Raw genomic sequence first — 25,871 nt, forward strand, 5'->3', positions numbered from 1 at the left:
TCCTCTCCATCAAGAGGATACCTTTTACAATGAGGACATTAGAAATAATTTAGATTAGTACACTATTTGGTGTTTGGGCTGGAGATGGAATAGTCTTTTACTTCATTCGTGCTCCCTGGCATATTCTTTATGATAGAGCCTTAACTTTCTACATACGAGGCTTCTAATATGCTACCTTTTACGAGAGCAATCTGAGGCAGTAGCTTCTAATTCTTCTCAACGTTGAGTTATAACTTTTGAAGAGAGAGTCCTCTTTAAAATCCTCTCATAGAACTAATCTTAGCCCCCCATATAGGCCCCTTTTTTTTTAATAGTAAGTTTACTACTAAAAAAATTAGTCTTGGAAAACTACAAAAAATAAAAAAATAAAAAATAAAAATTGTTTCATTAAATTTTAATAAGGCTATTGTCCTCTCTTGTATTTTTCAAGATTTACAATGTTTTTAGTCTTCCTACACTAGTGGTTTTAGTAGAGGATTGAAGGTTTACGTTTTTTCTGGGTCCAGCAAGATGTGTGCATTATAAACATAAAGCTACTAGAAAACACTAATACCATAATGATTTCTACTTGGGAATGCAAGTTCAATGACATAATACACCTACGTGCCAAAATACTAAATTCAATTCAACTCAATAGAACTTAATAATGCATTTTCTTAAGGTTGGCTACATGAATTCTTTTTTTTTTCTTTTCTACCCCACTCTATCCAAGTTCATGGCCTCAGATAAAGCACATGATATCATTTTTTTTCCCAACTGCAGCAACTATTGGTTGCTGTTGCACATGTCCAAACCATCTTTAATTGGTTCTCATTTTATTTCCTATCGGTTGCACTTCAATCATCTCATGATGTGTGTATTTCTAATTTTATCCTTTTTGGTCTTGCCACACATATCCCAATATTCAGATTTTTGTCACCCATTTTATGGAATATTTTATTTATTTTAAATTTTGTTTAATTTTTTATTTTGCCACTTAACAGTTTGTCCCATAAAATATGGCTGGTATAATAAATTTAGTTATGCAAAAAAGATCGTCAGGTAACAGCATTTGACATGGTTCATTTTGAGGGTAATGCTTTAAAAACATGGGGTAGAGTTAGTAAGAATAGATAGATAACATATGGTTTGACTCTGGTTATGGCCCTAGATAGAGTTTAATGGAAAAAAAAAACAAAATGGAAAAATAGGATTTATGTAGCTAACCCCAAGTAGTTGGGAAAAGTCTTCTTTGTTGTTTTTGTAATTATGATAGTCCATATTTCATTGATTCTAGATCTATCCAAAAAAAAAAAAAAAAAAAAAAATCATTGATTCTAATAGTTTCTTAATTTGGATATGCTTGTGAAAGATGCATCGAATTTTGAATCTAAGTCTCCTTTTTTGACCAATATGAATTTAGTAAGATAACAGTTCTTGTAAGAGTTATTTTGTGCTTTGTTTGGTTTACTTCTTTGGAATTAGGCGTTTTTTCAACTTTGTTTAAAGAAAACTAACAGTTAAATGAGCTTTAGCACTGTTTTGTGTTTTCTATTCTCTTTTCAAGCTGTCTCTTTATTTCTTGTATCTTCCATTTTTATACTTTGGTTGGTTGGATGGAAGGAAGGAGGAAGGATGGAAGATACTTCCATCGTTTGGTTGGAAGGAAGGGAAGAGAGGGAGGAATGGAGAGGGGTGAAGCATCCCTCTTGGCCCACATTTTATAATTCCTCCAAAATTAGACGGAAGAGAGGAGGGAAAGAAGGATAAACTGCTCCATAAATATGGAATACTATTTTTACCCCTTAATTATTTACTAAATTACTTTGTTTAGCCCTACTAATTTGGAATGAATATTTGTTTTTCATTAGTTTATATAATGAGGGTGTACTGGTGTAAAAAAAAAATATAAATCCTCTCATTTCCTTCCAACCAAACAATGAAAGGTGTTACCTCATCCATCCTTCCCTTCCATTCAACCAAACAAAAAATGAGGGTGATACCTTCCCTTACCTAGGGATGGAGCATCCATCTCTCCCCCTCTACCTTCATCCAATTTTCCATCCCTCCTACCGAACGGTGCATTAATGTGTTTTCTAAATGCTTTGTGGTTTATAGAATTTTTAAAATAAGCAATCTTGTTGGGTCAAGGTTCACATTGCATCTATCAGTAAAGTTTAGCCCTTTTCACTCTTTCAATAACTTTTTATTTTTCAAAAAGCCTAAATTTATTGAATGAAGGCTAAGCATTGTAAAATTTCTTTTCTCTCACACACACGAGTACTCATACATGTATATAGGTTTTGTATGTACATTGAGTTTGCAAACCATCTTTTGGTGTTATTGAAGAATTTATGTTGCCAAAGATCTATAATATTAGCATTGTATTGTCCAAAGTTGAATTTTAGTTTTTAAAAACTAATTGGTGCATGAAATAATTTGAGTGTATTTGGACTGTTGGTGTGCTTAACATTCCACTTTCCTTTTAATAGATATGATCTCTTAGAGAATATTTTGTTTGCTCGACTTATTTTTATTTGTTAGCATTTTGGCATGTAGCTCTTTGTTATCTGATTTTGGTGTATCCTTGATTTTGTTGCTTAGGTACAATTATTTGAATGATTTGCCTTCCCTGGATCCAGAATTATATCGCCACCTTATTTTCTTGAAGGTGATGTCTCTGTCTCCACTCTGCTTGATTCTCTGTAGCTTATAGTGAATCCATTATGATTCATTTGTTTTTTTTTCCCTTCATCCAATTCCTTTTTTCTTGCTCATTATCTTATGTATATAAACGTAAGTATGCATATAAAGACATGAGAGAATCAAATATTTATGAAATGAGAGAGAACCATTTTATCTTCCATGGCATTTGAAAAAATCAACCTTCTTGAATAGTCATTAATAAAATTGAAATGGAGCTAGTGACACAAATCACAGTATCAAAGGTGGGATCATATCATTTCTTGAGAAGTTGAAATCCATTAAAACGATCTTCTTTGCATCCATTGGTAGAATGGACTTACGTGCCATGAGTAAGAATATGGATTTGCTTAAAATGATTTGCAACATGCGGTGTAGTGATTTCTTATGATTATAAGTATTTATTTTGGACCCAACATTTTTTCTTGGTTGTGATGTACAGCATTATGAAGGTGACAATTCGGGGTTAGAATTGTACTTTGTTATTGTGAACAATGAATATGGGGAGCAAACAGAAGAAGAGCTGCTTCCAGGAGGAAAAAACATACGTGTCACTAATGAAAACGTCATCACATTTATTCATCTTGTAGCCAACCATCGGTTAAATTTTCAGGTAAGAGAAGGGGGAGGGGGGGTGTGGGGGGTTGTGTTGTTTATTTCTGTTTTTGTTTAGTTTCTTCTTAAATTTTATCATCATCATGTTATCATGACGTTATATTATTTTCAGATACGCCAACAAAGTTCTCATTTCTTGAGAGGATTTCAGCAACTTATACAGAAAGATTGGATTGACATGTTTAATGAGCATGAGCTTCAGGTATTGTGATCGTCCATGTCTACATTAAGTGTTCGCTGATTGCATCTCATGATTACTTTTCACTCAAATAGTTGCATGGTTGCTAAAAGATCTATATAAACATATAACTATTAGCCAAAGTACATTTCTTATTGAAATTCAAAACACGGTAACATCATTCATTTAGTGCAATGCACTCTGGTTTCTGTTGGGTTTGTTTGTCTTTCTACGTGACGACCACCGTAGCTTTTCAAATAGTTTAATTTGGAACTGGGTGATTTTTGTGAAACACCAAGGGCTGTAGCCCAGTGGTATCTACTCTACCTCCCAAAGTGGAAGGTTTGTGGGTTCGAGTTCCCATCCCCATAGGGGTAAGAGAGTGTGATGTTATTTTCTTTCTGTATTGCAACTGATGCATTATTAAACACTGTGAATTAATACAAAGAACTGACTAAATCCGAGATGATAGTTTTGCCTTTATGTTTTATTTTTTATTTTTTATTTTTGTGGGGGGGTTGGGGGGTGGGACTGAAGAAGAAAAGGTCATTTCTGGGTGTAGTTAAAAAAAAAAGACTTCCCTGAACTATGTTTATTTCATCTTGCCCTCCATGGACATTTTGGTCAACAAAACAGGCCATTATTGTCTCAGCACAAAAATTTATTTTCACAGCTGCCATTACTTTTAAAACATCAAATTGATGGAAAGGGAATTTTTTGGCTCTAGATTCTATGGTTGAGATGTTTATTTGACCCAAAATTCGTTCAAGGGAAGCAATATGAAAAATAAATAAATAAATAAATAAATAAATATATATATATATATAGGGGGGATTTGTGAAATTAATCCTTTTAAATTCTAGTTGTTTTCTGCTGATGTTCGGATTTTTTGCAACTTTTCTTTCTGAGAAAAGTTTTTAGAACCTTGATTTATTCCTTTTGAGTCTCATATTCATATTCCATAAATGTTTCTGTCTTTATTTAGCTTCTAATATCAGGATCAATTGATGACACAAATTCGTTCAAGAGAGCAATATGAAAAAATAAATAGAAATTTATTTAGGGGGGATTTGTGAAATTAATCCTTTTAAATTCTAGTTGTTTTATGTTGATGTTCGGATTTTTTGCGACTTTTGTTTCTGAGAAAAGTTTTTAGAACCTTGATTTATTCTTTTTTCTCTCGTATTCGTATTCCTTATATGTTTCTTTCTTTATTTAGCTTCTAATATCAGGTTCACTTGATGGTTTCGATATTGATGACCTCCGAGCTCATACTAATTATGTGGGTGGCTACCATAAAGTAAGTTCTCTCTCTCTCCCTTTTTCTTTTTTTTTTTTTTTGCGTGTGATGAATGTGTATTTGGGAAGTAAAAGGAATTTTATAATACTTTCTATAGGGGAAGATTGGTTTAGGCCCAATCTTTACATTAACAGAGTAAGGGAGGACACCTTTATAACGTCAAAAGCAAAACGGGCCTAAGACCCAAAGGTGGGTGAAATGTACGATTTCTTCCAAGTTGAAGTATGTTACCAAGCCACCAAACTTATTCCAGACCGAAATCAATAGCCACTCTGCACAATATTGGCTTCTTTATAGGCATGAATCACCTGACAGCAACAGCTTTTGAGCAGCATTTTCTTATGATGACCTGGTCGAGAGAGTACTATACATCAGTGTAAAAGATTTCGTTGGATCTGTGAGGTTGGTTATAGTAAGGGCCTGGCCGGAAAGAAAGTGTTCTTGCCTCTATCATTAGCTCGGGTAGTCCCAGTTTCTGGTGTTTTGGTCAGCTTTCAATGGCTCCATTCTCCATGCTTTGGCCAGGCTTCCACTCAACAAAAAATCTGTGATATATATATATTTTTATTAGTTGATACTCCCCGCTCCTCCTTTTCCAAGGGGAATTGTTTGCATCCAAGAGAAGTTGAACCTTAGACTTGATGCTTCATGAGGCGCCAGAGCCAAGTGACTTACCCACTTGAGCCAACCTCTTGGGGTTAAAATCTGTGCTGTTTAAATCCACATCGACTGTTTTAGCATTTATTGGAAAAAGAACTGTTCTCCCGGTTTTGTTTTTAAAATGGAAACTTGACTAAATATACTTTATAGCTCAGTGGCTGGATTAAGACATTTAGATTTTGGTCTAACTCATGTAGGTCTGTGTTTACAAATAAAATTCATGGCTTTGTATTATGAAAGGTTTAATGTTACGGTTAGAATCTCAAGCTTTTAACATTGGTATTTAATATTTCTATTGGCAGGAGCACTATGTCATTGAAATGTTCTGGGAAGCTCTCAAAAACTTTTCGATGGAAAATAAGCTGAAGTTCTTGAAGTGAGTTCTATCATCTGTTGTTTATTTCCCTTCTGACATTTGGGCTGTATAAAATGCTACACTGTGTGGCTGTTACAGTGATTTTGTGTATGATTTTATTCTGTAATGTCCTCCACACACTCCAAGTTGTTCCGACCTTCACACCATATATATTTTTTTCACTTGGTTCTCTTTTCCATGATTTTTTTTTTTTTTTTGGATAAGTCTCTTTTTCGTACATTTTTTGCTCTCTGTTCTTTTTAGGTGTGGATGGTGGAATCTTATATTTTTTAGTATCTTTAATCAGTGTGCTTCTCTTTGTGCACACGGGTTAATAAAATGAACATGGAAAGTTTTTAAGAACCCATGTAAATGCTGGAACATATCCTGTTTTATTCGATTAACCATGTTGAGTTAGTTTAATGGTGCAACTAGATTAGTGTTACAAGGGGAGACTTGTCCCACATCGGATCCGGATGGGAAAGTGATTGGGTATAAATTGGTGGGTATGCAACACTACCCAATAGCTTGAGTTTTTAGGTAAATGGGTAAGCGCCCACATGTTACAGTTGGTATCAGAGCTAGTCACGCAAAGCGCCCGGCTCGGAAGGTTTCCAGGTGGGCCTCCCAGGTATGCAGGGTGGCCCTACCGCAACGAGGGCGTTGCGAGCTTGGTTGAGGGAGAATGTTACAAGGGGAGACTTATCCCATATCGGATCCGGATGGAAAAGTGATTGGGTATAAATGGGTGGGTATGCAACACTATCTAACAGTTTGAGCTTTTGAGTAAATGGACAAGCGCCCTCTCATTATAGTTGAGCTTGTCAACCTTTCCTATTGTGTCTAGATATAGACACATACAGGCCAGTTATGGGCAGTTTTATCTAAGTTCCTATAAATTGGGTTACAGGGGGTTTGGATTAGGCAGAGAGTGTACATTGTTGTGTATTCAATGAGTTGTGTCCTTTGTATTTTGTTCAATAAGATCAAAGGTTGGGACTTTGTCACTCTGTGTGCCTATATTTGTGTTTGTGTATTGTGTGTGTGTTGTGTTGTGTTGTGTTGGCTGAGACTTGGTGGCCTCAAGTGCCATTACTGAGGAAAAAATTTGCTGTGTAATTTGACCCTGTAACAATTAGCATAGTGAACACTAACTGGTAGATTGGCGATAAATTTCCAGTTAAGAATTGTCCCAAGTCCTAAAAAACGTGGTTAATCACCTTCTTGACAGTTGTTTTATAGACTGTGAGGTGGAGAACTGCATGGAAAATAGAAGAAGAAAACTTCTTATCAAAAGATTGATAAAAAAATGGAGGGGGGGATGATGTAGGAAGAAAATAAGGAACATATACAAGTCCTTCTAGAAACTTTGATAAACATTATATGAATGATAGAAAAGTCAAATTTGTTAAATTTTGAGAGTAAGGTAAAAACTTGTAAGGAAATTGTAGTAGTTTCCGAGAAAAGGCTTACGAAGCATGTAAGATTCTAGAAACTTGTTTCTATGACCTTCCAAAGCATTTTGCAAGCATTTATAGAAGAGACGTTTTAGTGGAGATTGGTGGGTTTGAATAGAGTAGTTGTCTTAAAGCAGTACATTAATTTTACTTATAAATTAAAAGCAATAGATTAACTTCACTGTAACTTATAAGAACTTTCTTTAGACTCCACTGTTACACGTATTCTCACTATTATGGAGTTATTGGCATGGAGATAGATATGCTACAAAGTGATTGTCTAATTTGTCTCTGAGGGCCACTTGGGAGAAGAATTCAAATATCACTTGATTGCATAGGTTGTGTGCTCTCCCTTCTAAGCAGGAGATCGGGAGAGTATTCAACCAAGCATCCTTGGGAAGGGGCCACCAAGATTCACTGTAAAGAGTAGTTTCTGAAGGAAATTTGGGGTCACAAGAGGTGACTGGACCACAAGGGAGGTGCACAGCTCTTAGTGTGTGGATTTCTTTGAGAAGTAACTATAAAAGTGGTTGCATGAGTCTCATAAATGATAAACATTTAAACAGGCAGTGTGACTTGTGGGAGTTTTTGGCATGATGAATTTTCTGGGGAGGTAGTAATGAAGTTCTGTTTTGTGTAGAGTAATTAAGGAAAGAATACAATAACATGTGGTTTGACTGGAGTTATGGCATGAGGTAGAGCAAAATGTAAAATAGGATTCATATAGTTGACTCCCAAGTAGTTGGAAATGAGCTCTGTTATTTATGTTGACTTACACCAATTAGATAATTAGTTATTGACATTGTGCATGTTGTGTACTTGGGTTGCATGTCCTTTTGGCACCCACCCATTCTTGTATTACTTTGACATATCGAGGGAGGGTGAAAAAAAAAAAAAAACTAGCTCTATTAGTCAATTAACTTCTTTGCCATAAAGAAGCAGGTTCTTTTTTTGAAGATAATTATTTGGATTTTGAGAACTTTCCTGGATTGCATAGTTTGTGGAGCCATCTGATGTGATTTCCAAGCCAATTTTAAGTGTTAGTAATTTGCATTTCATTGTATAAGATACAGCTTCTGCTTTAATACATTTCATTGGCATGAATAGCCTAATTTACATTTGTCTTGCAGCTTTTAAAAATCTTCAAGAACTATGGGAACTGACCATGCCTTACTCTCTTCCCTTATTAATTTATTTATTTTGTGCTTTTTTTTCCTTTTCCCTTTTTGCAAGGTTTGTGACTGGGTGCTCTCGAGGACCTTTACTTGGATTTAAATACCTGGAACCCTTATTCTGCATACAAAGGTAACAGTGCTGTATGTGAGGTTCCTCGATGTTCAGTTTATGATTTATTTTATTTTATTTTTTAAAAACCCTGTACTATACAAGTTATGCAAGTCTACCCTCGGATTGAAATTTACCCCCCTCAACTATTAAAAGTATGCAAGATTTTTTGTTCGGAGCAGGGCATCTTGCAATCACTTCTTATAATTGAAGGTGGTGATGTGCAATATCTTTAGTTCAGTTTAGGTTCCAAACCAAACAACACCACCACCACCACCACCAACAACCCCCCCCCCCCCCCAAAAAAAAAAACTTTTCTATGTAACTTCTTCAGTTCTCTATGATCTATTTTCTTATTATTATTTCTTTGCATAGGACTGCTGGTAATGCTTCTGAAGAAAGTCTTGACCGGTTGCCAACATCAGCTACTTGTATGAATCTTCTAAAGCTTCCTCCATACAGAAGGTTTGTCACTGCTCTAATATCTTGTACAAGAAGAACAGTCTTTACTTTTTGCTATTTTACCTGAAAAGTGTACCGGCATACCACTGATGAAAAGAAACATATACTGTTAAGCGGCAAGCGCGCGCACACATGTGTGTGGAGAGAGAGAGAGAGAGACAGACATACTATAGCTCTTCACTGATTTTTATATAAAAACTCTTTGTGCAGTTCTTTGGAAGATAATATTTTGGGTTAATTTCACTGACACCCCCCTCAAGTTTGGCCAAATATCACCTTATAACTTCTTTCAAAAATAACTATCACTCGTATTACAAACTTTTGCTCCGTTTTTCACTCACACCCCAACCGTTACTTGCACAGTTCTGACACAATGTAAAATGACTTAAATATCTTTTGACTTTGTCAAAACAACTCTTTAACTTAAATAATTAGATCAAAGACAAATATCCCTAAATATTTTATAAATTTACAAATCATATTATATATCTTTATTGTCTCTTATGTTATATATATATATATATATATATATAGTATGTTATATAGTATTATATATTATATTATATATATGTATATTATATATATATGTAATCTTTTCGCTGGATCCGTGTATTGGCGGGTATGCGGGTGGCGGTGGTAGGTGGGTTTAATAATGAGGGTATAATGGTCATTTAAGTAACTTGGTATTTAGGAATAAATGGGATTAAAAAATTAGGGGCAAAGTTGCCTTTTTTTATGTTTTTAACGGAGACCGTGACAGAAAAGTAAAAATGGACCTAAGTAATAGTTATTTTCGAAAGATGTTTGAGGGTGATATTTGGCCAAACATATGGGGTGTCGTTGAAATAAAACCTAAAATTTTTTGTGCAAGATATCGATCCTTTTTTGTTCTCTCTATTTAAAAGATTATATTATTTATTTATTGTGTTTTTGTTTTGTTTTGTTTTGCACCTGTCATTTTCTATGATACATGGACTTGAGTTTGTGTATTGGGTGCTGGTAGCATCAGGCCTCCGTGAATTCCTGATTGCAGGATATGTGACTTGACTTGAAACATGTTCAAAATTGTAAATGAGTGCGTAAACACATTCTGCATGTTTTAATACATTAGAGATTACTTCAATTTTTCATTCGCTTCTTGATTTCATATTGCGCTGCACTCTTGGTTGTCAAATTAAAGACCTAAGGCCTAAATTGATATCTAGCAAAACCTATTTTCATGGGCTTACATCTCTTGTAAAATACTTGAAAAAGGTTTTTTTGCCAAACCAAGTTATCATTCTCCTTCCCTTGAAATTTGTGTCTCTGCATCTGAAAGTAGTGTTCAGCCATGCATTCTGAGCTGTCTTTTACGCTATTTACTGGGCTTATTGCTTATTTATTTTGTTGAATTATTAGACTATTTTGGGTCCTCATTCTCTATGTAAACCTATTTCTCGCTAAAAATGTTCACGGTCACAAAATGTGTTCATGGTGCAGCAAAGAGCAACTGGAGCAGAAATTGTTGTATGCCATAAATGCGGATGCTGGATTTGATTTGAGCTGAAAGCTTTGTTATTTCCTGTCCTACCAAATGCTATGCTTCGGGTTCATTGAGAAAGCATTTTGACAAACACAATACCATGATGGTCTGTTCAGTGCACTACTCCGTTCAGAGTTGTCCGAGGACCATCAGAGCTGAATAGGACACAGCTCAGAATATCGGTAAACATCAACAGGGTGAAGGGTGCAGAGGAAAGCAATGTGTAGATATAATCCCGGTGTACATATACATACATGGTGTCATCTGCAATGTATATCATCTTCATGGAAAGCCTGTACACATGCAGGACCTCTCCCAACTAGGTCTTGTCAAGAATAGTTATAAACTGTAGTCAAGTAACTTCCTCAAGTAATTTTAGTGAGTAAACATAATCTGACCTATATATATGATGGGGATCAATCTGTGGAAACTATCAGGTTGTATCTGGTCATCATGGTTTACTCCTTTTTTATTTATTGTTTAAAATTAAAATTTAGTCCCCAATTTTATGACTAATTTTGTAAATGAGAGGACGTGAAGTGGCTTAATCGTGTCAGATGTTTAACTCCTAAACTTTTCGTTGCTTAATTTGTGAGCAGTTATGGTGTTTCTTAATCCTGAATTGTACATTCTATGCTATCTATGGCTTCTAACTTTAAACAGTTTTGGAAGTTTTGTATGAAGCCTACGCCCTTACTCGCGAGTAACCAATATAAAAATGGAGCGCTCAGATACCATATTAAAGTACCAATTGCCCCCAGAAATGAAAGGTTTTAAGAAATGGGCTCAACAATGTATTTCAAGCAAATGATAAACTTGTTATCAAAATCAAAAGAAATACACAAATGCATACTGGTATGTTCATTAACAAAAATGTTTTTAATGTTCTCAAGAGCAAAATAACCACATGCTTAGTTAATTGTGTGGCAATATATACAAGTAGAAAAATAAAAATTAAAAAAAAATTAAAAAAAAATCAATGATTTGAATTGGACAAACGACTCGAAATAAACTGAAATGATGCTATATAAATATTCACGCTTCTGATTTGCTTGTTTCAGTTTGGGTGGTTTTAACTTTTAGCTGGTGGCTGTTCAAAGTTATCGTCACAAGTATCAAGCATTTATACAATTGGCAATTAAATGACGTATATATATATATATTTGAAATTTAATTAAATTTATATCATTTATTAAATGGCATATATATATATTTGAAATTTAATTAAATTTATATCATTTATTTGAGGACCATAACATTGAACATAGAATATACAGGGAATCAACATATATAAACTGCAAAAAATTGTGTCAACAAGCATTATTTATAGAATTAATAATTAATAAAAAAACATCTTTGAAACATACTGGTATCAAAATGTTCAGTTATACAAAATCCAACATTTAATAAATTTATTTGTCACAATCTCTTCAATAATGACATATATCTATATATATATTTGAAACTTATATATTTGGTTGATTTTACTATGGCAGGAACAAACGGAACCTCGATCAGCGAATGGCCAATAAAGGTGAGTGAGTCGGATGCAAGGATACGAAAAAAAGATAGCTGATGAAGTAAGGCTCCACATTCTTCCACAACTGAAGGCTAACGAGAAAAAAAACTGTAGAAAATGGTGACTAACTTGTAACTTAAATATTTGATAAATTGTGGAATTCTATATATATTTGAAACTTATATATTTGGTACATTGTGGAATTTTTGAAGAAAAAACTCCATGTGCCCTAACTTGTCTGCACATTCATAAAGGATAGCTTTTCAATTTTAGCCGATGAATATTTTCTTCAATGCGTGTGTGTGTGTATATATATATGTATATAATTATTTATTTATTTATTTTTTCCCAGAAGATTAAGCAAATTCTATATTTATATGTGCCAGTAATAATTACAATGTGATTTAGCTTGGGCTGAAGAATACCTAGCCCAATGGGCCCAAAAGAGCATTACAGGACTTAGATGGGTAACCACAAATAAAGACTTGGCCGAAGGCCCTATACATCATCTAATGATCAAAAAATTGAAATACAATGCTTTATGTCCTCTCTAGGAAGCACGAATATGGACACAGTGATTTAGATGGGGCATGAATATATATGAATTTGAATATGGATACAATGCTTTACAAGACTTGGATGGGCACGAATATGGATATGAGACGCTGATACGATATGAACACGGTGACATTACAAATTTTAAAAAAATAAAATACGAAATAAAAAATAAAAATACATTTTTTTATAGAAATAAAAAAAAAAATCTTTCAAAACACAAACACAAGCATCTTTAGTCATTATTTAATAAATTTTGAACTTTTCTTAACAATTATACTGCGTTATTGTTGTTAAAAATGTTACATTTTAATGTTCCAAACTTATTAAAACTATATTATTGGATACTTGTTAGAAATTAAAAAAATATATTTAAAATTATAAATACTTTTAAAAACGTACAGGTATCCAAAAGTATCCGAAGAATATCTATATCCTACATGTATAGCACAACAGGGGATCATCCACCACATAAGGATACAAGCTTGATCTTGAGCATCAATGTTTGTTATATCATTCTGTGGTGTCTGTATGCATAATATAAATTCGTGTGTGGTGGATTCTTTTAACACTTGTAAACATGTTGATTTATTAGGAAACAAGCGAATGAGCAACACATAAATAATAAGACTAATTCAATTTTTACAAACACTTGAAAATAGGAAATTAAACCGATGCTACAAAAATCTTCCAACTTCTGATTTGCTTGTCAAAGTTGGGATACATATATATATATATATGCATGCATGCTTGCACGTATGATTGATTCTTTGAGCACTTTGACCTACTTTGGCTTCAAACGACTGGAAATAGCCAAAATGGTGCTACAAAGACCTTCCAAATGCTCATTTGCTTGTTTCAGTTTGGACGATTCAGCTAATGGTCCTTCAAAGTTATCGTTACAAGTATCAGGTCCGTCCAAAGCAGCTGATCCATGAATGTTTAAGCTTGCATAGTCGCCGGACTCCAAGTGCTTCTTGCATCGGTCAAGGTCACTAATGGCATCAACATAGTTTTCATGACAAGTCTGATACGTCCCTTTCAATTTATGATCACTCGTTTGTTTAATGAGCGAGCCGATCATGTTTTTGGTTGATTTAGCATTGGATTGTGCCAAGTCAATGGTGATCCCGCCTAGGCCTTTGATATCTGCTTTAGCGGTCCGGGGATCGGATTTTAGAGCCTTCACACATAGGGCAGGTTTGGAAGTGGTGGAACAAATGCTGTTAAGCAACTCATTTGCTGCGGCATCTGACTCATGATTCAATAATAGAAATGATAGTAGTAAGATTGAAAGCAACAAGGAGGAAGAGTAACTCAAAGAAATGGCCATTTCTTTATTTTGTTTCACTCTTAACTTTTTATTTTTATTTTTTATATTTCTCTTCAGATTATGCCTCTCTTTTATATATATATATATATATAGTTTATTAAAGAGAGAAATATAAGGATAGACCTTAATTAAGGTTTTTTTTGGGGGGCTAGCAAACCGAAATTTCTGCTACCATTAGAAGAAGCCAAATTGAATGACTACCATTAAGATTATAGAAATCAATTATTATGGCTAGAATAAATGCCAATTAATTATACATATAAAAAAAGGAAATAAATGACAATTGAATGATTACCACTAATAATAATAATTTTTAAAAATGACTACCGTTAATATTATAGAAGTCATATATTGGCATTTCTAAATAAGGTTATGGTTATCCCTAATTCAAAATATCAAATTAAAATTCCTTTATTTTATATATATAATAAAGTAATATGTAACTTTTAATGTTATATTGAGTATTGATATGGTGCTAAAAAGGAAAGGGAAAAAAAAAGGTATTGATATTGAACATGTAGGATAGGGTCTCAGATTAATGAAATCATCCTAATTTGTAAGCATTTATTTTCTGATAAATAACTTAACTACACATATGTATTTTTCTTTGTTTTTGTTTATTTGGGAGAGAGATGGATAAGACTAAGAGTGGCATCATACCACTCTGAGCACTTGTGAACATGTTGATTTATGAGGCAGTAAGCAGTACATATATAATAAAACTAATTCAATTTTAACTAGGAAAAAAAAAAAAAAAAAAACTAATTCAATTTTGACAAACGCTTGAAAATATCCAAAACAATGCTAAAAGATCTTCACGCACACATAGAAGAAACAAAAAGAAGAAGAAGACTACAAAACACAACTATAATATAGATATTTATTGATTGATTCTTTAAGCAATATGTGAACATGTTTATTTATGAGGCCACAATGAGTAGTACATTGACAATAAACCCTAATTTTACTTCAAACGATTGGAAATAACCAAAATGATGTCACAAAGATCCTCCAGCTTCTGATTTGCTTGTTTCAGTTCAGCTGGTTCAGCTGGTGGACCTTCAAAGTTATCGTTACAGGTTTCACCCCCGTCCAGAGCAGCCGATGCATGAATATTTAAGCCCAAATAGTCCCCGGAGTTCAACAACTGCCTGCATTCATCAAGGTCACTAATGGAATCATCATAGTTCTCACGACAAGTGTCGAACCGATCTTTCAACTTAGGGTCAGTCGTCTGGTTGATGAGGGAGAGGATCATGTTGAAGGTGGACTTAGCATTGGATTGAGCTATGTCAATGGAGATCCCTCCGAGGCCTTTGAGGTCTGCACTAGTGGTCCGGGGATCGGATTTTAGAGACTGCACACAGAGGGAAGGGTTGTGAGTGCTGGAACAAATGCTGTTAATCAACTCATCTGATGCAGCAAGTGAGTGGTTAAAGAATAGAAATGATAGGAAGATTGAAAGCAATGTTAAGGAAGAGACACTCAAAGAAAAGGCCATTTCTCTTGATATTTCAATCAACCTTTTTGATATTTCTCTTGAATGGTGAGGGATGTTATTATATATATATATATATATATATATATGCCTCTCTTATATAGTAGTTATTTAAGAGGGAAATCTAATGTAAGATATTAAATGTTTGGCAAGAATTTTTGCTAGCATTTAGTAGAATAAATGCCAATTAATTGTTAAAAGAAAAAATATATATATAGAATAATTAAATGCCATTGAGTATCTACCATTAAGATTTTTTAAATCAATGAAATTCTTAAAATCAGATTACGATGGTTAGAATAATTATTGATTAATTATGGGAAAAAAAGGGAATAAATGCCCAATTGAATGACTAACTACCATTAAGATTACAAAATCAGGTTATGGTTATCCCTAATTTGAATTTGATGTTTGGAGCAAATTAAAATTCCTTTATTAAATAATCAAATTTGTAAGCATTTATTTTCTGACGAGTAAATTTAATTACACACAAATTTTTTTTTTTTTTTTCCTTATTTGGGAGATATAAAATATATTTATTAATTATTAAATGCTTGCAAGAACTGTGTCAAGGTCACCAATGGCATCAACATATGCACTTATATTAATATATCTGTACTACTATTAAAAGTAGTAAGTAATTTTAATTTTTTATATACATTTTTATACTATATTTTTATGTATTAAATTTTTATTTATTAACCTTTAATGAACCAATAAATGTGTTATTATATTAAGCATATTAAGAGACTTGTGCACTTATATTAATATATCTGTACCAAAGTTGTTAAAATCGGGATTCTACGTAGAATCGTTTTGGGCTTCGTAAAATCGGAATCGTTTAATCGGATCGTGAATCGTAAGATTCCACCAAATTATAAAAAAATAATTGAAACTAACTTCCTAAACAATAAGATATGTAAAATATAACCAAAATAAGGCCAAAACACACCATATTACATATCCATGACTTCAAATCTCAAATCCTAACAATATTCTAAAGTCCGAATATAAATAAAAGTAAAAGAAAATATTTCAAAGTCTGAATATAAATAAAAGAAGATGTAACACAAAATTGATCACATCATTCATTGTTTGTCCTAGAGTTAAGGTTCTATTTGATATTCATTTCCCTCCAAATATGACACACATTACTAGCTGAGGTTAGCTTCCAAATCATGACCCTGCGTCTCTTTAATTTTTGTTTCCAATTTAAAGATGCCCAAATTAAAAAATCTTTCCAAAGAGTTAGGGCATATGTAGAATCCGCATTTGTGGTGGAGTCCACTTCGTATGATTTTGGAATATTCACACTGATGAAACAAATGTCTATATTACAAATCAAATTCATTTTGTCACATACTTTTAAGTATTGCAATGTTACACTGTTCCTTCTTACTCACTTTTTTTTTCTGCTTATTTTTCCCTTTCTATTAATTTTTTTCATAAATAGTGATTTGCGCACTCATCCTCCGCATTATTAATTTTTTTAGTTTCATAAAATCACTATTTCAGTTTCATAAATAGTGATTTTCTGCTTATTTTTCCCTTTCTATTAATTTTTTCAGTTTCAGTTTCTATTAATTTTTTCAGTTTCATAAATAGTGCTAAAAAATAGTGATAAAAATTTAAATGGCCAGGTAAAATTAAAACAAAAACTAAAGAAATTGGAAAAGACAATCAGAAGACTCAGAACATAAAATTAAAACTAAAATTAGACCATTAATGCAAAAGATTATCAAAACATGATGAATAATTTCTAAGAACAAGTAGATAAAAGGTTAGAATAATCAAGGAATAATCAAGGTTAGAACAATCTTAGAATAATCAAGCTCCGAAGGGTTATAGAGATTAGAAAAAACTCTAGAAATTTCTTGATCAAGGAAGAACATACCTGGCCGAACCTGCAAGCTGCTGTATGGATTCGATGATTCCGATCTGCTCGTTATAAGCCTCTGCACTGCCGCCTCCTTTCAGTCTTCACTCCTCTCCTCTCTGAGATAGGGTCCTCGTTTCTAATATTATAATAGAGTAGGTTTTGTATTTTATGATTTAAGAATATATAATTTAGTAAATTTCTATACAAAATTTGGGCCAGGCTTTGGCCCAAACAACTAAAAGAATAAAGGCCCAAAGACCAAATAGTATAAAAGCCCGCCCAAACACACATTTTGGTAGAATCGTGTAGAATCGTACGATTCTACCAACGATTCTACCGATTCTACCCCCGATTCTACCAATTGGGCGATTCTGATCTGATTTGAGTCGATTTTAAGAGTTGAGTCATAGAATCGTGCGATTCTACGACTCAGAATCGCGATTTTGATAACCATGATCTGTACTACTATTAAAAGTAGTAAGTAATTTTAATTTTTTTATATACATTTTTATACTATATTTTTATGTATTAAATTTTTATTTATTAACCTTTAATGAACCAATAAATGTGTTATTATATTAAGCATATTAAGAGACTTATATTATTATTATTATTATTTGGAAAATGATTCTTGCACTGATTTGTTGTGGACTTACTTTAATTGGTCCATATCGTAATTCAGTGCAACAAATTGGTGCAAGTATCACTAGCTTAAAATATTTTATTTTTTTAATTATTTTAGTTGAATTAACCAATAAATGTGTAATATTTAGCATATCAAGAAACAATAGTTATCTGAGGTGGAAATTCTTTAACTGGACAACAATGTCAAAATTGATAGCCTAATTTCCACTACTCAGTGGATGGTTCCACCTACACTACAGAATATCCAATTCTTTTGTTCCAATGATTTCATATCTCAGCTTCAAAGTTTACCACTTTCATCACTTGATCCTGATTGTGTGGAATGGATCCCAGGTCTAACAAAGCAGTACTCATTCAAGCACACCATCCTACATTTCAGTCCTCCATCATTTGGTTTAAACACCAGATTCCAAAGCACAGTCTTATTTCATGGCTGGCTTGTAGGGGCAAATTGTACACAGCGTACACTAAGCTTATGAGGAAAAAGCATTACACTAATGCTTGTTACTTGTGCCTCTCAGATTCTGAATCCTTGGATCACCTCTTTTTCAAGTGTAGTTTTAGTTGCATCATTTGGGAGTTCATTCAGCATGTTGCTGGATCCTATATCCATCCAAACAATTGCGAGGAACTCATTGCCTGGTGTTCACACAATTGGTCAGCAAATCAAGTTACTACTGATCATAAGCTATTGCTCTCTGCAGTCATTTATTCTATCTGGATTGAAAGAAACTCAAGAGCCTTCAGGAATAGGTCTTCTTCACCTCAACAACTAATATGTCATATCAAGAGTTGTTTGAGAGCAAGATTTTCATCACTGAAAGCCAGGGACGGAGCCAGAAAATTTGTTCAGGAGGAGCACATTTTGTAATATTGTACACCGTAATATATATATATATATATATATATATATATATATATATAGTATAATGTCCATGCATATAACTTAATATATATATAGAGTGATATTTTTGGGATTAAACTAATTATAGATTTAGAATATAAGGATTACGGAAACTATTTAAGAAGGAGAAGAATGGTGCTGAGCTGAGGATCTTGGGGAGCCAAGATGATCTACTTCAACTTTTTCTTCATGGTTGTGCTTATGCTGGGGGACATGCTTGGTGTTTCACTGATTAAGCCACATTGGCCTCTGCATACTCGGTTTTCAGGTTTGGGGTTATTTGTTGATGTTTCTCCCCGCCATTACTCAGAATGAAGCTTTTGGTTTCAATTAAACTATGTTTTGTTTGGGTGCTAATATGATGTTTTCCTTGATGGAATGCTGCTATATTGGATGTCAGCTGCAAGATGGAATGCTATTATATTGAAATGTTACATTGCTAGTATGATTGGATTGCTGCAAGATGTCATTACTGGTCACATTTAGGGATGTTTGTTGCTGCCACTAGTGGCTTCTGGTTAGTTGTAGCAATCTCATTGTGTTTTTGGAACTTTCTGGTAGTGCCTATGGCAGTATAGTATTGCCTTGGGTCCTTGTAAATTCTTATTTTATTTTATTTATACAAAGCTTACCATTTCAAAAAAAAAAAAAAAAAAGAAAAGAAAAAAAGAAACAATAGTTATACCATTAACTTTATTTTTAATATATATCAATAGAAGCAATTATTTCCTATATTGATATTTTATTACCAACATTCTACATGTGCAGCAATATACGTAATAATTGACTTTATTGAATAAAAGCAATATAATGCACTAATAAATTTGTCTAATTTATTGAAATACCCTCAAGTTGTTATGGTAAATGACTGCAGTACCCTTTTGTATGTGTGACTGTGAGAGAGAGGAGATGAGTAACAGAAGGGAAGTCGGTGTAGGTTAATTTCAATTTTAGGGGAGGTCCAAGTAATTTGGGAGGTCTATATAGGTTAATTTCAATTTTTGAAGAGGTCAATAGAAAAATAAAATATATTTTTTAAGTAGATATAATTTTCTGCCCATCATATAAATTTCTTATTTGATAACAAATTTTTAATTTTATTGGACCTCCACAATAAATAATGTAGCCAAAGAGTGTCGTCATAGAGTATCCATGCAATATAAATTTACTAATTCTGTAAACATCTACGGGGACAATTGAGTGTTTTGAGTGTGCATTTTAACATTGGTAGTTCTGAATAATAAAAAAAATTTGCTTCATGTTTAATGTTGGCAAATATTCACTATATAACGAGACATAATTTTTCATGTGTGAAAAATTCAACGAGTTTTTCTCAGTTTTGATAATGAACTGTAATTTAGTTGATATAAAACAATATAAAAGTAATTAAAAATGCATAGATATAGATAATAATTAACTCTTTATTAGAATAAAAGAGGTACATTGATAACAAATCTAATTTGACATCAAACGATTAGAAATAGCCAAAAGGATGCTGCAAAAACCTTCCAACTTCTGATTTGCCGCTTGAAGTTTCGGTGGTTCAGCCGGTGGTCCTTCAAAGCCGTTGTTGCAAGTATTCGGGCCGTCCAAAGCCGACGACGCATAAGTGTTTAAGCTTGCATAGTCTGCCGGATTTCAAGAACTTCCTGCATTCATCAAAGTCACTAACGGAATCATCGTAGTTCTCGTGACAAGTGTCGTATTGCCCTCTCAATTTAGGATCAGTTGTCTGTTTAACACTGTTTTTATTTTAGCTAAAAACAAAATGCCTAAAACAAAACGTATCTTTAGCACTTGTGAGCATGTTGATTTATTAGGCGTAAACAGTACACTGTACATATATAATAAAACTAATTCAATTTTGACAAACGCTTGAAAATATCCAAAACAATGCTAAAAGATCTTTATAAATATATACAGAAGAAACAAAAAGAAGAAGACTACAAAACACAACTATAATATAGATATTTATTGATTCTTTAAGCACTATGTGAACATGTTTATTTATGAGGCCACTATGAGTAGTACGTACATTGAAAATAAACCCTAATTTTACTTCAAACGATTGGAAATAACCAAAATGATGCTACAAAGATCCTCCAGCCTCTGATTTGCTTGTTTCAGTTGAGCTGGTTCAGCTGGTGGACCTTCAAAGTTATCGTTACAGGTCTCACCCCCGTCCAGAGCAGCCGATGCATGAATATTTAAGCCTGCGTAGTCCCCGGACTTCAAGAGCTGCCTGCTTTCATCAAGGTCGCTAATGGAATCATCGTAGTTCTCACGACAAGTGTCGTATCGACCTTTCAACTTAGGGTCAGTCGTCCGTTTGATGAGGGAGAGGATCATGTTGTAGGTGGACTTAGCATTGGATTGAGCTATGTCAATGGAGATCCCTCCGAGGCCTTTGAGGTCTGCACTAGCGGTCCGGGGATCCGATTTTAGAGACTGCACGCATAGGGAAGGATTGTGAGTGCTGGAACAAATGCTGTTGATCAACTTATTTGATGCAGCAAGTGAGTGGTTAAAGAATAGAAATGATAGGAAGATTGAAAGCAATGTTAAGGAAGAGACACTCAAAGAAAAGGCCATTTCTCTTGATATTTCAATCAACTTTTTGATATTTCTCTTGAATGGGGAGGGATGTTATATATATATATATATATATATGCCTCTCTTATATAGTAGTTATTTAAGAGGGAAATCTAATGTAAGATATTAAATGTTTGGCAAGAATTTTTGCTATGCATTTGGTAGAATAAATGCCAATTAATTGGTAAAATATATATATATATATATATATATATATATATAATAGTTAAATGCCATTGAGTATCTACCATTAAGATTTTATAAATCAATGAAATTCTTAAAATCAGATTACGATGGTTAGAATAAATATTGATTAATTATGGGAAAAAAAGGGGAATAAATGCCCAATTGAATGACTAATTGCGAAATCAGGTTATGGTTATCCCTAATTCCAATTTGATGTTTGGAGCAAATTAAAATTCCTTTATTAAATAATCAAATTTGCAAGCATTTATTTTCTGATGAGTAAATTTAATTACACACATTTTTTATTTTTATTTTCCTTATTTGGGAGATATAAAATATATTTATTAATCATTAAATGCTTGCAAGAACTGTGTCAAGGTCACCAATGGCGTCATCATATGCACTTGTATTAATATATCTGGACTACTATTAAAAGTAGTAAGTAATTTTAATTTTTTATATACATTTTTATACTATATTTTTATGAATTAAAATTTTAATTATTAACCTTTAATGAACCAATAATCGTGTTAGTATTATATTAAGCATATTAAGAGACTTATATTATTATTATTATTTTTAGGAAAATGATTCTCACTGATTTGTTGTAGACCTACTTTAATTGGTCATCTCGTAATTCAATGCAACAAATTGAAGCAAATATCACTACTCTTAAAATATTTTATTTTTTTAATTATTATAATTGAATTAACCAATAAATGTGTAATATTAAGTATATCAAGAGACAAATGAGTGTTTTGAGTGCATTTTAACAATTTTTTGTTGCATGTTTAATGTTGGCAAATATTCACCATATATCGAGACATAATTTTTCATGTGAGAAGAAATTCAACGACTTTTTATCCCTTTTGATAATGAAGAAAAAGAGGATTTCCACGATTATAAATTACAGTTGATTGTAGTATAAAACAATACAAAAATAATTAAAAATGCATAGATATAGATAATAATTAATTCTTTATTAGAATAAAAGAGGTACATTGATAGCAAATCTAATTTCACAGGCTTACCCATTCAACAAAAAAAAATCTAATTTCACAAACGATTAGAAATAGCCAAAACGATGCTGCAAAGACCTTCCAACTTCTTATTTGCAGCCTGAAGTTGCGGTGGCTCAGCCGGTGGTCCTTCAAAGCCGTCGTTGCAAGTATCCGGGCCGTCCAAAGCGGACGACGCATAAGTGTTCAAGCTCGCATAGTCACCGGACTTCAAGAACTTCCTGCATTCATCAAAGTCACTAACGGAATCATCATAGTTCTCGCGACAAGTGTCGTATCGTCCTTTCAATTTAGGATCAGTCGTCTGTTTAACGAGGGAGACGATCATGTTCAAGGTGGATTTGGCGTTGGATTGAGCTATGTCAATGGAGATAGCTCCGAGGCCTTTGAGGTCTGCACTGGCTGTCCGGGGATCGGATTTCAGAGACTGCACGCACAGGGAAGGATTGGTGGTGCTGGAACAGATGCTGGTGATCAACTCATTTGTTGCAGCATGTGTGTGGTTGATGAATAGAAATGATAGGAAGATTGGAAGCAACAACGAGGAAGAGACACTCAAAGAGGAGGCCATTTTGTTTTTGATATTTCTCTTGAATTGTGTGGGATGTTATGTTATGTCTCTGTTATATATATAGTTAATAAATAGGGAAATATAAGGAAAGAAAATTTGAAGAAATCCCAATTGAATGACTACAATTTTGATTATTATTATTTTTCTTTAGAAAACGTAAGCATTACGTGGTAGGAAACTAATGTCCATCTCAGGGAAAAAAATCGTCTCCACTGCCTTCTCACTAGCAACTGTCCAATGAGGGGTAAATTGCTGAGTTGATAAATGGGTTAAAAATGTATCATGTATGAATTGCATATAGCATCAACATATTTTTCTAACACAGATTAAAAAAAATTAACTTCGACAACTCAATTTCATAATTTCTAAATTAATAATAAAAAACACAAATACTTTTAACATATATGTAGGAAGATTTGCATATTCCATCACCTACTTTTTGTAAAAGCATACAACACAAAAGTTGGAGAGATCAAATTATTATTATCACAACTTTTTAAAACATGTCTCATGTATGAATTGCATATAGCATCAACATATTTTTCTAACACGTTAAAAAAATTAACTTCCACAACTCTAAAATCTATATAATTAGTTAATTATTTCAAAACATTAAAATCTCAAATAAATTTATATTTGGATACTGAACTGTACCGATACATAATCAATGTTTATATAATGTATTCCTACATTATATAAAATTTACTTGTGATATTAGTTATGAAATCGTTATGATATTAGTAATAATACATGGTTCGTTTTCCTTTGACTTTGGTTAAATTTACAAATCTAAGTTACATTGAATGAAATAAGTTATGATATTTATTACAAATGTGATTCTACACTATATAAAATTTAGTTGTGATGTTAGTTATAAAATCGTTATGGTGTTATTTTTCTAAAACGGCATAAGAATATTATAAATGACTTGCTAATTCACTAAAAAAAATAACGAATTAACAAAATTTATGTCAAATTCTTCAACACCAAAAAGAGAGTAGTATCTTATCTCCAATCCAACCTTACAAAGAAATCTCATTCATAAAATTGTATAAATCAAATAGTTGCGTCTGATCTATTACAGAGTTCATTGCCATATGGATCTGTTTGCTTTTCATGTTTCCAGTTACAGACCAACTTTTTTCTCATTTTTGCTGAGTTGGGGTTTGTCTATACTTCTTTAATGTCTGAAAATTTAAATGGGTTTTGGAATTATTGTTGCTTAATATGTTTGGATTTTATTAAGGGTTGAGAGTTCCTTGGATCTGGTTCTGAACATTTTATAGATTCAAGGATTCATAGTCTGGCGTCGACAAATCGGGTTCATGGCAAAAAATGAAATTTGATGCCTTGTGTAGTGTTTAATTGGGTGAAGAATTGAATACCCAGCTACAGTACTAGAAAGAGAAAACAGAGAGAGTAGGGGATGAGGTGACTCTCAGTGTTGGTTTCCTTTGATCGCCGGCCGTTGTCTGAAGAGGCGAGTACATACATAAGGGGTTTTCTTCTAGGAGAGATTTGGAATTTTAAGAGAAGAAAAAAATATATATGGAAATAAAATAATATTGTATATGATATAGTGTATAATGTATAAAGTATGCAGTATTTGTAAGTATGGTAACATATAACGTAACTCAATAAAATTATTAGTGATATGCTGAGTTGGCAGTGACGTGGCATGACTCAGCAATGACATGGCAAGATTATGACATGTGGCTGCATCTCAGCCATTGGATGCTCAATAGACAGTTTCCAGTGAGAGGGGAAATGGAGCAAATTCGCGTCCCGATATTCCTAATGGCTAAAAAGAGAGAGTTCTTCAATGCATTGAAGAGGACATTCCCTTAAGTAGCATTATTCGTTTTTTTTAAAATAAAAAATTATATTTATAGTTATTAAAGGTGTAATTTATAAGCTATATTATTTGTGGCCCATTTAACTGAACATTTTTATTTTTTTATAAAAAAATTCAAATATAGAATAAAAAAAGTGTTAATTATTATTGTGATTCTACAACATATTACTCTATTCATTTATATATAAACACACACACACACACATATATATATTATTTGTTATAGGGTTAAGTGTAAAAAACTCACTTGCTATATAAAAAATGTGCAAAGAAACATCCCTGTTAGGAAAAAAAAGTGCATATAAATCTTTATATTATCTATCTTTTGAGCAAATAGCCCCTATTGAGTAAATCTGTTAAAAAATATACGTTTGGTGATGCTTCTTTATTTTTTTAAATCCATAAGTACCCTTTTTGTGTAACAAGAATGTCGCTACTAATTTTGTACATATTTAAATAGTGAATGGGTTTGTTTGGATATACTTGAAGACATATTCATGAAAATCTTTCTCTTTAATATTTTTTTCTTTCTCTAAAGTATTTTTATGTTGCCGTTAGCAATTTGTTAATAAGAAGACATAATTTTATTTATTTATTTATTATGATACCATATTTCATATGGTTTGTGATGTGAGATTATGAAATCTATACATTATTTTTAATTTTTAGAATATTATTTAGGGATATGATATCAGCACTCTACTTTTTAACGTTTGCACTCTAATTTTAAATGAAATGGCAATTATAACTTCAACTTTACAAATAAATAATTATTACTTTTTAAATGACATAACTATCAT

The 25,871-nt window shown here is 32.7% G+C and overlaps 5 protein-coding genes across 6 annotated transcripts in view; 1 reads left to right on the top strand and 4 right to left on the bottom strand.

Annotated features, from left to right (window-relative positions):
- Nucleotides 1–11,130, top strand: part of LOC132274680 (E3 ubiquitin-protein ligase UPL6) — a 41,137-nt gene extending 30,007 nt beyond the window's left edge. The window contains exons 19-26 of one of the 2 annotated variants that reach the window (XM_059776005.1): nt 2,584–2,650; nt 3,125–3,295; nt 3,410–3,499; nt 4,695–4,775; nt 5,738–5,811; nt 8,481–8,552; nt 8,907–8,996; nt 10,473–11,130. In XM_059776005.1, coding sequence (XP_059631988.1) covers nt 2,584–2,650; nt 3,125–3,295; nt 3,410–3,499; nt 4,695–4,775; nt 5,738–5,811; nt 8,481–8,552; nt 8,907–8,996; nt 10,473–10,539 — 712 coding nt within the window. In that variant the 3' untranslated portion in view covers nt 10,540–11,130. Of the gene's footprint in view, nt 1–2,583; nt 2,651–3,124; nt 3,296–3,409; nt 3,500–4,460; nt 4,530–4,694; nt 4,776–5,737; nt 5,812–8,480; nt 8,553–8,906; nt 8,997–10,472 lie in introns of those variants that run through there. The other variant, XM_059776006.1, reaches the window with a different exon arrangement.
- Nucleotides 11,131–13,199: 2,069 nt separating this feature from the next.
- On the bottom strand, nt 13,200–13,979 carry LOC132273391 (pectinesterase inhibitor-like). The gene has a single exon (XM_059774348.1). The coding sequence runs from the start codon at nt 13,920–13,922 to the stop codon at nt 13,374–13,376; it is 549 nt and encodes a 182-aa protein (XP_059630331.1). The 5' UTR covers nt 13,923–13,979; the 3' UTR covers nt 13,200–13,373.
- A 907-nt stretch (nt 13,980–14,886) lies between these two features.
- On the bottom strand, nt 14,887–15,423 carry LOC132272991 (pectinesterase inhibitor-like). Its single transcript, XM_059774038.1, has one exon. It carries the CDS (start codon nt 15,421–15,423, stop codon nt 14,887–14,889), a length of 537 nt encoding a protein of 178 aa, XP_059630021.1.
- A 5,480-nt stretch (nt 15,424–20,903) lies between these two features.
- LOC132272992 (pectinesterase inhibitor-like) lies at nt 20,904–21,440 on the bottom strand. The gene has a single exon (XM_059774039.1). It carries the CDS (start codon nt 21,438–21,440, stop codon nt 20,904–20,906), a length of 537 nt encoding a protein of 178 aa, XP_059630022.1.
- Nucleotides 21,441–22,682: 1,242 nt separating this feature from the next.
- On the bottom strand, nt 22,683–23,216 carry LOC132272993 (pectinesterase inhibitor-like). The gene has a single exon (XM_059774040.1). The coding sequence runs from the start codon at nt 23,214–23,216 to the stop codon at nt 22,683–22,685; it is 534 nt and encodes a 177-aa protein (XP_059630023.1).
- Between the last annotated feature and the right edge of the window lie 2,655 nt (nt 23,217–25,871).

This window comes from Cornus florida, unplaced genomic scaffold (assembly GCF_030987335.1).
Source record: "Cornus florida cultivar Cherokee Brave unplaced genomic scaffold, ASM3098733v1 CherokeeBrave_3.0.0_Hap2_Chr09, whole genome shotgun sequence".
In the NCBI taxonomy this organism is placed as follows: domain Eukaryota; kingdom Viridiplantae; phylum Streptophyta; class Magnoliopsida; order Cornales; family Cornaceae; genus Cornus; species Cornus florida.